Below are 14811 nucleotides of genomic sequence, written 5' to 3' on the forward strand. Positions count from 1 at the left end.
ATAAATCAGGATACATATATTTAAAGATAACAAGTCCAGGTTACTTGTTATCTTGTCGTTCAATTATGTTGCATACCCATCACCCAAAGTCAGATTGTCCTCTGTCACCTTCTATCTTGTTTTCTTTGTGCCCCTCCCCCTCCCCCTTTCCCTCTCCCTTTCCCCCCTCCCCCCCCCTAACCACCACACTCTTATCAATGTCTCTTAGTTTCACTTTTATGTCCCACCTACGTATGGAATAATGCAGTTCCTGGTTTTTTCTGATTTACTTATTTCGCTTCGTATCATGTTATCAAGATCCCACCATTTTGCTGTAAATGTTTCGATGTCATCATTTCTTATGGCTGAGTAGTATTCCATAGTGTATATGTGCCACATCTTCTTTATCCAGTCATCTATTGACGGGCTTTTTGGTTGTTTCCATGTCCTGGCCACTGTGAACAATGCTGCAATAAACATGGGGCTGCATGTGTCTTTACGTATCAATGTTTCTGAGTTTTTGGGGTATATACCCAGTAGAGGGATTGCTGGGTCATAAGGTAGTTCTATTTTCATTTTTTTGAGGAACCACCATACTTTCTTTCATAATGGTTGTACTACTTTACAGTTTGACTCCACAGGCAAGAGAAGTGAAGGCAAAAATTAATGAATGGGACTACATCAGACTAAGAAATTTTTGCTCAGCAAGAGAAACTGATAACAAAATAAACAGAAAGCCAACTAAATGGGAAATGATATTTTCAAACAACAGCTCAGATAAGGGCTTAATATCCAAAATATACAAAGAACTCATAAAACTCAACAACAAACAAACAATCCAATAAAAAAATGGGAAGAGGATATGAACAGACACTTCTCCCAGAAAGAAATACAAATGGCCAACAGATATATGAAAAGATGCTCATCTTCTTTAGCTATTAGAGAAATGCAAATCAAAACGGCAATGAGATACCACCTCACACCTGTTCGATTAGCTATTATTAGCAAGACAGGTAATAGCAAATGTTGGAGAGGCTGTGGAGAAAAAGGAACCCTCTTACTCCATATTTCAGTGTTTATTTTGTTGATAGAGTAAATGCATATCTGATTTTCCTAGATGTCACTCCACTCTCCTCCATAGTGGTTATAACACTCTGCATTTCCACTAGCAGTGTACGAGTGTATCTGATCCCCCATAGTTTTGTTGACAACTGAGGTATGACATGTCTCTCTCCCTCGTCATTTTCTTTGTTCTGTAACCTTTTTCTGAGAGTAGCAGATCACTTATTTATTAGTGTTTGTGAGGCATGTTCTTTTATTTTAACTTTAAATCTTCCAGGGGCTTATATACTGCTCACAAAATTAAGGGATATTTTATAGCTTCATATTCATTTAGAATTACCTCCTAATTATTGTGAGAAGAAAATTTAAAATGAGTTTCTGTTTGGTCTTTGTTTTCTTACACTTGATCTTGCCAAAAGGCCAAGAAACAATTGTCTGTGTCTTCTTTTGTTTTTGTTGGAAACGGTTACCATTTCTGTTGCTCTCTCTTTTCTTTTGGATATGTAGCCACTTTTTCATGCTACCATTTTTCTTCTTAAACTTACTTCTTATAATTCTGCTTATACTTATTTCAGCATTTCTTTGTCTGAAAATGTCTCTATATTTTGCCTTCATTCTTGCAAGGTATTTTTGCTCACAATAAAACTTCAGGTTGACAAATGTGTTTATTTTAGTAGCTGAAAGACGTCATTGTAGTTTTCTAGGTTGTGCAGTTTTTGATGGAAAGTGTTCATTCATTCTTTGTCCCTGTGTTTGTTGTGTGTTTTCTATGTTAAAAATTGTCCTTTTTGTTGATATTTTTACCAAATCAATGATAAAGATAGACCTTATCATTTATTTTCTGTTTCTGCTGCTTTAGGTTCATATTGATTCTTGGGACTATGGGTTATTTCCATCATCCTTGGAAAAATTTTGGCTATTATTTCTTCAAATACTGTTTTCCTCTCCCCACCTCCTGTCTCGGACTCCCAATTACATGATGTTTGACTACTTGATAGTGTCTTACAGGTCAATAATGTTCTTTCTTTTCTTTTTCTGTTCTATTTTTCCTCTGGTTTTATTTTGCATTGTTTCTATTGCTGTGTTAAGTTCACTGATCTTTTTCTTCTCTGATAGATATGGGTGGGAAATACTAGGTTTGCAGTTGTGAGTACATAAAACAGCTTATTCTTAAATAGTTTCTCTTGTATTATATGTTTTTCTATATAAAAACAGTAGATCTACTTTTGCTCAGCCCTGTATAATCTGCCTTTACCTCTTATCAATATTGTTATTCATATTTAATAATTCCACCTGGGTCTTTTCTATTTATTTTATTTCTGTGCTTATCACGTTTATATTTTCTTCTTACCTTCTTGAGCCTGTGAAGCATAGTTCTGTCAATGTCTTTGCTAGTTCCATCACTTGTACCATTTCTGGACCTGTTTCTTTCTCTTTTTTTATTATTTTTTAAAGTATTAATTTTAATTTATTGTATTAACATGTATTCAAGTGTTTCATTCAATATAATACTCTCACCACCTACCCCCATGTCCCCCATTACAACCCCACTTCTCCCCTCCCCCTAAATTACTCCCCCCTACCCTCTGGGATTTGCTGTCCTGTTACCTGTATCTATGTGTTATGTATATGTAATTTCACTAATTCCTTCACCCTCTCTGGTCCCATCCCCTCGTCCCCCTTCGCTCTGACAGCTGTCCCTCTGGTCCCTGTGACCTCGTCTCTGCCTCTGTTCCATTCCTCAGTATATTTTGTTGATTAGATTCCACATATAAAAGAGATCATATGATATTGTGTTCCTTTGCCTGGCTTATTTCACTTAGCATAATAGTCTCCAGGTCCATCCATAATATCGCAAAAGGTAAGGTTTCCTTTTTCACGGCCACGTAGTATTCCATTGCATATATGTACCACAGCTCTTTAATCCACTTGTCCACTGATGGACACTTCGGCTGTTTCCAGATCTTGGCTGTTGTGAACAATGCTGTAATAAACATGGAGGTGTATATCATCTTTTGAATCAGTTATTTTTTATTCTTAGGATATATTCCTAAAAGTGGAATATCTGGGTCAAAAGGCTGTTCCATTTTTATATTTTTATTATTATTTATTTTTTTGTATTTTTCCTGAAGTTAGAAGCAGGGAGGCAGTCAGAAAAACTCTTGGATGCACCCAACCGGGATCCACCCGGCATGCCCACCAGGGGACAATGCTCTGCCCATCTGGGGCATTGCTCTTTTGTGGCTGGAGCCATTCTAGTGCCTGAGGCAGAGGCCATGGAGCCATCCTCAGTGCCCGGGCCAACTTTGCTCCAATGTAGCCTTGACTGTGGGACAGGAAGAGAGAGGCAGAGAAGAAGGAGAGGGGGAGAGGGGTGGAGAAGCACATGGGCACTTCTACTGTGTGCCCTGATGGGGAATCGAAGCAGGACTTCCATCCACATGCCAGGCCGACTCTACAACTGAACTCACAGGCCATGGCCCATTTTTAATTTTTTGAAGAAACTCCATACTGTTTTCCACAGTGGCTGCACAAATTTGTATTCCTACTAGCAGTGCAAGAGGGTTCCCTTTTCTCCACACCCTCACCAGGTCTTATTGTGTGTTGATTTATTAATGAGAACCATTCTGACAGGTGTGAGTGGTATCTCATTGTGGTTTTAGTTTGCATTTCTCTGATGATTACTGACATTGAACATTTTTTTCATATTCCTATTGGTCATCTGTATGACCTCTTTGTAGAAGTGTCTGTTCAGTTCTTTGGCCATTTTTTAATTGGATTGTTTATCTTCCTGGTGTTGAGTTTTAGAAGTTTTTTTATAAATTTTGGTTATTAACCTCTTATCAGACTTATTGGTGAATATGTTCTCTCATTGTGTGGGTTGTCTTTTTATTTTGGTCATGATGTCTTTTGCTGTGCAAACACTTTTTAGTTTGATATAGTCTCATTTGTTTATTTTGTGCTTTATTTCACTTGCCTGTAGAGATAAATCTGCAAAAATATTGCTCCGAGAGATATTGGAGACTTAACTGCCTATATTTTCTTCCAAAATGTTTATAATTTTGAGACTCACATTTAAGTCTTTTATCCATTTTTGGTTTCTGTCTGTGAATGGTATAAGTAGGAGGTCTAGTTTCATTTTTTTTGCGTGTGCCTGTCTGGTTTTCCCAATATAATTTATTAAAGGGACTGTCTTTACTGTATGCTCTTGGTTCCTTTGTCCAATATCTATTGCCCATAAAAATGTGGGTTTATTTCTGGGATTTCTGTTCTGTATTGATCTGTCTGCCTATTCTTATGCCAGTACCAAGCTGTTTTGAGTACAATAGCCTTGTAGTATAACTTGATATCAGGAAGTGTGATACCTCCCACTTTATTCTTCATTTTCAAGATTGCCAAGGCTATTTGTGTTCTTTTTTGGTTCCATAAAAATTTTTGGAATATGTGTTCTATATCTTTGAAGTATGCCATTGGTATTTTAATAGGAATGGCATTGAATTTATAAATTTCTTTGGGTAAATAGAAATTTTAATGTTTATTTTTCCTATCCATGAGCACAGTATATACTTCCACTTGTTTGTATCTTCTTGATTTGATTTTTCAATGTCTTATAATTTTCTGAGTACAAGTCTTTTACCTCCATCGTTTAATTTACTCCTAGGTCCTGTATTTTTTTGTTGTTGCTGTAATAGTGAAGGGGATTGTTTCCTTAATTGCTCTTTCAGACAGTTTATTGTCAGTGTATAAAAATGCCACTGATTTCTGAATATTAATTTTATATCCTGCCATCTTGCCAGATTTATACATCAAGTCTAGTAGTTTTGTTTTTTTTTTAACCTAGACTTTAGGGTTTATTACGTACAGTATTGGATCATCAGAAAATAATGATAGTTTAACTTCTTTTCAAATTTGGATGCCTTTTATTTCTTCTTGTCTGATTGCTGTGGCTAGGCGTTCCAGGACTAGGTTGAATAAGAGTGGTGAAACCCTGCCTTGTTCCTGATCTTAAGGGGATTGCTTTTAATTTTTGCCCATTTTGTATGCTGTTAGCTGTCACTTTGTCATAGATGGTCTTTATCATGTTGAGGTATGTTCTCTGTATTCCCACTCGGCTTAGAGCTTTGATCATGAATGGGTGCTGGATTTTATCAAATGCTTTTTTGTATCTGTTGATATAATCATGTGATTTTGATCCTTTTGTTTACGTGATGAGTCACATTGATTTATTTGCATATATTGTACCAGCCTTGCCTCTCTGGAATAAATCCCATTTGATCATGACCTATGCCTTTTTTAATGTATTGCTGGATCCAGTGTGCTAATATTTTGTTGAGAATTTTAGCATCTAAGTTCATCAGGGATATTGGCCTATAGTTTTCTTTCTTTGTAGTGTCTTTACCTGATTTTGGAATGAGGATAATGCTTGCCTCATAAAAGGAGCTTGGAAGTCTTCCTTCCTCTTGAATTTTTTGAAATACTTTGAAAAGGATAGGTGTTAGTTCTTCTTTGAATATTTGGTAAAATTCGACTGTGAAGCCATCCAGTCCAGGACTTTTGGTTGAGAGTTTTTTGATAACTGTTTTAATTTCATTTATTGTAATTGTCTGTTTAGGTTTTCTGATTCTTCCAGATTGAGTTTTGGAAGATTGTATGTTTCTAGGAATTTATCCATTTCACTTAGGATGTCCAATTATTTTGCATTAGATCTTCATAGTATTTTCTTACAATCCTTTATATTTCTGCAGTAGCAGTTGTTACTTCTTTATTTTCATTTCTAATTTTATTTATTTGAATTCTCTATTTTCTTGGTGAGTCTGGTTAAAGGTTCATCATTCTTCTTTACCTTTTCAAAGAACCAGCTCTTGGTTTCATTGATTTTTTTGTTTTGTTTTTTTAGTCTCTGTGTCCTTTATTTCTGCTCTAATGTTTATTATTTCTTTTCTTCTAATTCCTCTGGGCTTTATCTGTTGTTCTATTTCTAGGTCTTTTAAATGCAGGGTTAAGTTGTTTATTTGAGCTTTTTCTTGCTTTTTAAGGTAATGCTGTAATGCTAGGAACTTCCCTCTCAGGATTGCCTTTGCTGTGTACCATAAATTTTGAGTTGTTGTATGTTCGTTTTCACTTGTTTTAAGGAAATTTTTTATTTCTTCCTTGATCTTGTTAACCCATTCATTATTTAATAACATGCTATTTAGCCTCCAAGTGTTTGATGTTTTTCAGTATTTATTTTGTAATTGATTTCTAGTTTCATTACATTGTGATCAGAGAAGATGCTTGATATGATTTCAGTCTTCTTAAATTTATTGCGACTTATTTTGTGTCCTAAAATGTGTTCTGTCCTAGAGAATGTACCATGAGCACTTGAAAAGAATGTATATTCTGCTTCTTTGGGGTGAAAGGTTCTGAAGATATCAATTAAATACAGTTGACCTAGTGTGTCATTTCAGGCCGCTGTTTCTTCGTTAATTTTCTGGCTGGAGGATCTCTCTGGTGATGTTAGTGTTGTATTAAAATTCCCTACTATTATAATATTGCTGTAGATCTCTCCCTTTATGCTTATCAAAATCTGCTTTATATATTAATACTTAGGTGCTTCTATATTAGGTACATAAATATTTATAATGGTTATACCTCCTGATAGATTGCTTCTTTTGTCATTATGTAGTGATCTTCTTTATTTCTTACTATAACCTTTGTTTTAAAGTCTATTTTGTCTGATATAAGTATTGCTACCCCAGCTTTTTTTTCATTTCCACTTCATGGAATATTTTTTTCTATCCCTTTACTTTTAGTGCATGTGTATCTTTTATTCTGTGGTGGGTCTTTTGTGGACAGCATATGTATGAATCCTGTTTTCTTATCCATGTAGCTACCCTATCTATGTCTTTTGATTGGAGCATGTAATCCATTTATATTTAAGGTTATTATTGATATATACTTATTTATTGCCATTTTATTTTCTAAATCTACAATCCTCTTTCTCTAGATTTCTTTTTTTTTTTTCCTTTGCTCTTTTTACAGGAGGCCCCCTTAAAGATTTCTTGCAATACCGGTTTGGTTTTAATGAATTTATTGAGTTGTGTTTTGTCTGTGAAGCTTTTTATTTCTCCTTCAATTTTAAATGATAGCCTTGCTGGATAAAGTAGTGTTGGTTGTAGGTTCTTGTTTTGCATCACTTTGAATATTTCTTGCCAATCCCTTCTGGCCTCAAGTGTTTCTGTTGAGAAGTCAGATGTCATCCTTATGTGGGGGTTCCTCTGTAGGTAATTAACTTCTTTTCTCTTGCAGCTTTTAGTATTCTTTCTTTGTCTCTTAAATTTGGCATTTTAATTATGATACGTCTTGGTGTAGGCCTCCTTAGGTTCCTCTTTATTGGGACTGTGCTTCTTGAACTTGTGTGACTTTTTCCTTCATCAGTTTAGGGAAATTTTCAGCTATGATTTCTTGAAACAACTTCTCTATCCTTGTTCATTCTCTTCTCCTTCAGGAACTCCCATGATATGGAAATGTTCTGTCTTTATGTTATCACAAAGGTCTCTTAGAGTTTCCTCATTCTTTTTTAGCCTCATTTTGTTTTGCTGCTCTGCTTCTGTGCTTTTCTTTATCTTGTCTTCTAAATTGCTGGTTCGATCCTCTATTTTATCCAGACTGCTGTTGATCCTTTCTAGTGCAGTCTTCATTTCTGATATTGTATTTTTCATTTCTGACTGGTTCTTTTTTATGATTTCTATGTCCTTTTTGATGTTTGGTATCTCTTTATGTAGGTACCCATTATGTCCTTTCATTATTGCTATAAATCTTTGAGTATCCTAAAAATTATTATTTTAAACTCTGTATCTGGTAGTTTGGTTTCTTCCATTTCATTTAGTTCTTTTTCTGGGGATTTTTCTTGTTGATTCATTTGTTTGCATTTCTTTGTCTGCCCATTTTGTCTGTGTATTAGTTAGTGTCTGACTTTGAACTTTTGTGGGTCTTTGTGAGGAAGATGGGCTCAATGTTGTACTGACCTCCAGGCCACCTGTTTTCCTTGAATGCATCTTGAGCTTACTATTTTCTCTCTTTTTTGAATGCAGGTGGTCCTTTCATGGGTATGGTTATTTCTTCAGGCTGGCTGGCCCTAAGGGTCAACCTTGATCATGTGTATTACACACTGTGCAATGTCTGTCCAGTTGGGTGTATTTATTCTCCACACTGTCTGATGCCTGGTAGACTCCTCCTTTGGGTGTGTTGCTTGTGTAGGTAGCTGAGTCTAGGTTTGGTGCTGTCTGCCACCCACTACCAATTGTGTTGTTTCTAGATCTTTGTTAGTTGGCGTCAGCTGTTGTTTGGAACCTGCTGTGGGCTACCTGTTTGCAGCCACTGCTCATTTCACTATTTATGTCTCTGTGTTTAGTGCCTGGGTAGTGTGGCAGGGGCCAGCCTATGTATAAGGACTAGCTTCCTCCTACTTAGAGATGACAACAGTTCCATAAGAGCCCCAAACTGTGTAAAATTTGTCTCCACTTTTCAGCTGTTCCACCTCTTCTTGCAGCTGCCTAGTCTTCTCACAGTGTCTTCATAGAAAGACTGTATAGTGTTGGCTCAGACTGGCCTCAACCAACCAATCCCTTTCCAGGTTACAATCTTGGTGGGTTAGGTCAGCTGAGGTTGTCAATACAATGTTAGTGAGACCCCCCTACTTCAGGGGTCTCTTAGTCAGGAGCTCAGTACGAGAAATGTGGCCCCTACTCCAGATCTTAATCCCTCAGCCACTGCTGGATACTCAAATTTTATTTTCCCCAACAAGGTGAGCAGTAGGTTCAGTCCAAGTGTGGCCAACAGTCCCCTCTGTAGAAGTTCTTTCAGTTGGTGAGACCCTGGTCTCAGGGAGAAAGACTGGAAGAGTCCTCTCCTGGGGCTGACTGTGCCCCCCACTCCAAAGGTGGCTAAGCCCCTCGACCAGATCCAACAGTAGTTGGCTAACAGGGACCCACACGTTAAATGCCCATGTTCCAGGCCTCTCTCTTTTTCCTCTGTGGGATCTAGCCCAGCAGAACAGGATATCCAGTGCCCAGGCTGGCTGACTGTGAAGCCCCACCCCATCCAATGCACATGAGCCGCTGTGCTGGTGTTGATCACAGAGAGTGAAACTCGCCTCAGCTGGGTCAGGTGTGCAGAGCCCTTCCTTAGGATACCACTCTGGCAAGAGTTGTTAGGACCTGAACCGTTGCTCTCCTCAACTGTCCGCTGAATGTGCCAGCCCTGGGTCTTCTGGCAGGAACCTGGCACAGACCATGGGAGACACTGCCCATGAATGGTCAGTAACCTTGGAGCTACAAGCAGTCCAGAGTTTGTGGCTGCCTCTGTTGGGCTCAGTTGCCCATGGCAATACCAAGCTGCACACCTAGGCTGGCTTTTACTCATACTGGACTTGGGGAAGGGTTCTTTCAAAATCCCAAGGTTCTCTGATTCCCGCCTCTTGCAGCTTCTGTCTGCTTGTGGTGCTGAGCCACTGAAGAAACCTCTGGTAGAGTCTAGAGCAGGAGTAGTCAACCTTTTTATACCTACTGTCCACTTTTGTATATCTGTTAGTAGTAAAATTTTCTAACCGCCCACCGGTTCCACAGTAATGGTGATTTATAAAGTAGGGAAATAACTTTACTTTATAAAATTTATAAAGCAGTTACATCAAGTTAAAGTATATAATAATAATTACTGGCCCTGGCCGGTTGGCTCAGCGGTAGAGCGTCGACCTGTCGTGCGGGGGACCTGGGTTCGATTCCCGGCCAGGGCACATAGGAGAAGCGCCCATTTGCTTCTCCACCCCCCCCCCCTTCCTCTCTGTCTCTCTCTTCCCCTCCCACAGCCAAGGCTCCATTGGAGCAAAGATGGCCCGGGCGCTGGGAATGACTCCTTGGCCTCTGCCCCAGGCGCTAGAGTGGCTCTGGTCGTGGCAGAGCAACGCCCCGGAGGGGCAGAGCATCGCCCCCTGGTGGGCAGAGCGTTGCCCCTGGTGGGCGTGCCGGGTGGATCCCGGTCGGGCGCATGCGGGAGTCTGTCTGACTGTCTCTCCCCGTTTCCAGCTTCAGAAAAATACACACACACAAAAAAAATTACTTACCAAGTACTTTATGTCAGATATTCGCTAAGTTTGGCAGTATAAATCTTTATAAAACAACTTACTATAGTTAAATCTATCTTTTTATTTATACTTTGGTTGCTCCGCTACCACCCACCATGAAAGCTGGATCGCCCACCAGTGGGCGGTAGGGACCAGGTTGACTACCAGTGGTCTAGAGCCTTCAGCAATTTAACGATTAGGAAAGATGGTGGGTGTCGCTCCACCCCTTGGCCCCTGGTGTCAGCCTGTCCAGATATTTTTTGCAGACTTCAGTAGGGTGTGGCCTGTGAGGCCCAGAGGTGTGGTCTGCCCGCACTCCAGACAGTTTCTATTGAGTCTCCTGTGAGGCGAAATTACCAGTCTTAGACTCAGGAGTGTGTGGGGAAAGCTCCGTCCTCAGCACCAGACAACTGAGTCACTTATGTGCCCTCTGTTTCCTGGCTTCTCAGAACAACCCATCTCCCTGACTGGGGCAGGAGAGACTCCCAAGGGTGGACCAGTTGCTTTTCCCCAGGCTGATGCCACTCAGGGAACTGCTCCACCCAAGAAAGATGGGGACTGCAGTACTGGGGAATGACTCAGCACAGGGTTCCAGTGGCCATCTCCAACAGTGTTTCTCCCCGAGCCTCCAACTTTACAGTCTTCTCATACAACGCTAGTCCTCTCATCTCTCCCTCCACCAGAGCCCTGTGTAAATGGCTTTGAACAAGATTTTCTGTGTGGGCCCTTTAAGATGGGGTCTGTGTCTTCAAGTGCTCCATCTCTTTCTCGCAGACACAAAACTGGCTCTTTTCATTGCCAAATACCGTGTGGGCGCTTCTTGTAGGCTCCGGTACTCTAGGTTGGGGCTCTGGAACTGGGGCTGAGCACCCACACTTTTCAGGGCGGCCCTTCCCGCTGTGCAAGTCCCTCTGGACCCTCATTCTCAGCTTGTTCTGGGAGCAGAGCAGACCTTCCCGCGTCTCTACCATTCTTACTAGTCACAGTGTGGCTTCTTCAGTGATCCTTGGGTATAGACTCTTCTTAGGTTAGTCCAAAGTTGCTTTTTCAAGATGATTGTTCTTAAATTAAATTGTAATCCATTTTGGTCCTGGGAGGTGGTGGTTGGAAAGTCCTACTCCATAGTCATCTTGGAATTCAATGGACCTGTTTCTATTGATTCACTTTCTACTGGTTATGAATGAAAGTGTTGTTTACTATAGCTGGCGGAAACATGAATTATTACCAGGCTTTTTTCTTCTTTTTTCTTTTTTTTTTTTTTTGCCTGCTTTTCAGCGTTTTTTTTTTCTGGTTTCTCATGTGTAATACTGCCGTTATTCAGCCAAAGACTTGAGGATATCCCTCCCTCTTCAGATCTCCAGAACTTATGCTCTCTTTCTTTCTTTGTAGCTCCTTCCTCTGTGGTTTTCTGCCCTAGAAAGTACTTATAGCTCCTTTGGCATCTCTGACGCCTTTCTGTTTTCCTCAACTTCACAGGGCCACTGGGCTCCGTTTGGGTTGCTTCCTTTTGTGATAGTCTGGAAGCCACCTCGGTGCAGTAAGCAGGGGCCAGGTGGTCGGGCTTCTCTAGTTCTCTTTCTTTTAGGGTTATAGAAGTGTGCTGCCTGGAGTCCAGTGTCTGAAACCTTTAACATTTGTCTTGTATTCTACTTGTTTACTACAGTGTGCCAATAAAGCCAGTCTCAGATATATTAGCATAATCTGGAGCAGAAGTCCTCCTTGTGTAGTTTAATTTGTATTTTATTTTAAATAAGTGATTGTGGACATCTTTTCACACAGTGTAGGGTAATTTGTATATATATATTTATAAGAACTTTCTCTTTATGTCCAACCCATTTTTTCATGATATTATTGGCTTTTCCATTCTCTATTTGTTGCAGGACTTTGAAAATAATATGTCTTTTTAAATATATTTTGATTTTGTGATACGATATTATTGTGTTGTATTATTATATCTGTAAATTGTTAGAACTGGAACACTGGGTTGATGTTAGGCAAAGAGAAGGATTCAGAAGTTTATTTGAATGTCATTATTTGAGTAATAGTTGAGCTGAAAGATTCTATTTTATTTAGTATTTATTTTAAATTTTTGTGTTGTGTAATAATGTGATACATGAATGTTTTTCCAGGCAGCTACGTGACTCACTCCATGATCCCTCAGAACTCAGATCATTAACTTTATCAAAAAGGTCTTCTGCCCTGGCCGGTTGGCTCAGCGGTAGAGCGTCGGCCTAGCGTGCGGAGGACCCGGGTTCGATTCCGGCCAGGGCACACAGGAGAAGCGCCCATTTGCTTCTCCACCCCTCCGCTGCGCTTTCCTCTCTGTCTCTCTCTTCCCCTCCCGCAGCCAAGGCTCCATTGGAGCAAAGATGGCCCGGGCGCTGGGGATGGCTCTGTGGCCTCTGCCCCAGGCGCTAGAGTGGCTCTGGTCGCAACATGGCGACGCCCAGGATGGGCAGAGCATCGCCCCCTGGTGGGCAGAGCGTCGCCCCATGGTGGGCGTGCCGGGTGGATCCCGGTCGGGCGCATGCGGGAGTCTGTCTGACTGTCTCTCCCTGTTTCCAGCTTCAGAAAAAATGAAAAAAAAAAAAAAAAAAAAAAGGTCTTCTGTAACCATCCTGTTTAAAGTTGTAACATTCTCACAAACCCCTCCCCATCCTTCTTTCAGTCCTCTTTCTGTTTGTATTCCTCTGTGGCAGTTAATTCCTCTGAGGCAGTTAATCACAATTTGATATAACATATATTTTGCTAATTTACATATTATTATTTGTCTTGTCCCAATATACTGGTAGCATGAAGGGAAAGAATTGGAACTTTTAATATGTCTGGCACAAAAAAAGTATTCCATTTGTATGGAATAGTTAAGTAATCAGATTTCCTTTTATGTAGGTTCTGAAACCAAGTGAAAGATGAATCAAAGTGGAAGAGAAGTTTTAGAAAGAGGAACAGTTAGGTCCTTTACAGTTGTCTTAGGTGAAAAGTCGCAGGTTAGCTGGAGTGATGATATTGAGAATAGAAGAAAAAAGGCTAATGGAAATTAGAAAGAAGAAATGGACCACCATTCTTGTTTGTATTTATAGTTTTTAAGTAAAAAGGAAGAAAAATACTTGTATTTGGGTTATATTTTAATATAAATGTTTATAAAGCAAAAATTATAGATGATTGAAAATGAATCTGAGTAAGTGTGACTTTTTTTCCCTCAAAACATTACTTTAACAATACAAAGTGCCTAGTAGAAATCGTGTTGATTTTTCTTATTTATTTTTTTAGAGCTTTGCTTCCTGTTTTACATCACAAATCTAAAAAAGGACCCCCCCGTCAAGCCAAATATGCTATTCATTGCATCCATGCAATATTTTCTAGTAAAGAGACCCAGTTTGCGCAGATATTTGAGGTAAAGAGATTTTTTATTTCGTATGTAAAATAAATAAATATTAATAATTTTATAGAATGTTCCCATTTGAAGATATATCATTTTATAGTATACAGTCAGTCCTCACTTAAATTTGTTAATAGTCTTGTGAGTTTAAGTGAAATTACTTACAGTAAAAAGTTTTTCCATAGACTCATTCATTCAAACAAGAGTTAAGTTCCTGTGGCATCTCAGCAAAATAATGTTATTTGAGGACCCACTGTATTTTCAGAGTTGAAGCAGTATAATTGATATTGGTGAATCATTAAAATATGGAAATAACTTGATTATTCATGTGTATGCTAACTCAAATTTGTATATTAAACAATTGAATAATTTTTTGACATGTATATTTACATTATATGTTATGTATACCTTTACATTGTATTTATACTACTACATTTAGTATTAGGAGACTTTTATTAATAATAAATTACATATAAAATAGTACTTACTAATAGTACATAATAGATGATTACTCTGTCAGTTTACTGTTAGATACTACTGAAATGTGAGATTTTGTAAATCAATACTGATTGGTAATATAAAGTAAATGTTTATACTTTAATGGCTGATCTGACTTTATGTCAGATTAAAGTATATCTTTTTAATATATATATTTTATATTATTTTTCTTGACTTTAAATTACTGTTACCCTTTGTAAGCATTGCAATTTTATTGCAGTCCGTTATAGTCAGAGTCTATCTTTAGCATTCTTATTATAAATAGAAGTTACACAGAAAATCTATAAAATTCTAACTTATAATTTTTTAGTTCATGAGACTTGAATGAAGTCAAATTTAGAAATTATTCTGAAGCTATCTACATAAATTCTTTGACTTGTGATTTTTATCTTATAAACATTGACTAGTTTTGTCATGTTTTTATGTTATGTTAAAGACTTGAAGGAGGAAGAAAGTCATATTCTTTATCAAACAACATCTTTTCTATAGGGAGCAAATACTTGTTTTAAATTTTGTTATTTTGGGGTGGACGTATTACCTGTAATATGTTTTTGTATGTGCGAATGACTTCAGTGAATTTATGTTGATTTATATAAAGCTTTTGTTTTTCTTAATCTGCTTTTTAATAATAAAGAGGACGATGTAGATAATAACTTGAGTTTTTAGGGCACATTTATTTTCATTTTGGTATTTATATCTATTTATCTTTATAAGAACCTACCCTGTAATTCTCCTACTATTACATACAAGATTGGTTGGCTTTCTGAGAAAAGTTTTTATAGCACTGTCTGAC

The 14811-nt window shown here is 38.4% G+C and overlaps 1 protein-coding gene across 3 annotated transcripts in view; it reads left to right on the forward strand.

Annotated features, from left to right (window-relative positions):
- Positions 1-14811, forward strand: part of PDS5B (PDS5 cohesin associated factor B) — a 188921-nt gene that overhangs the window by 123200 nt on the left and 50910 nt on the right. For all 3 annotated transcript variants that reach the window (XM_066381007.1, XM_066381006.1, XM_066381005.1), the window contains exon 20: positions 13412-13535. In XM_066381007.1, the coding sequence (XP_066237104.1) occupies positions 13412-13535 (124 nt within the window). The remainder of the gene's footprint in view (positions 1-13411; positions 13536-14811) is intronic.

This window comes from Saccopteryx leptura, chromosome 4, assembly GCF_036850995.1.
Source record: "Saccopteryx leptura isolate mSacLep1 chromosome 4, mSacLep1_pri_phased_curated, whole genome shotgun sequence".
In the NCBI taxonomy this organism is placed as follows: domain Eukaryota; kingdom Metazoa; phylum Chordata; class Mammalia; order Chiroptera; family Emballonuridae; genus Saccopteryx; species Saccopteryx leptura.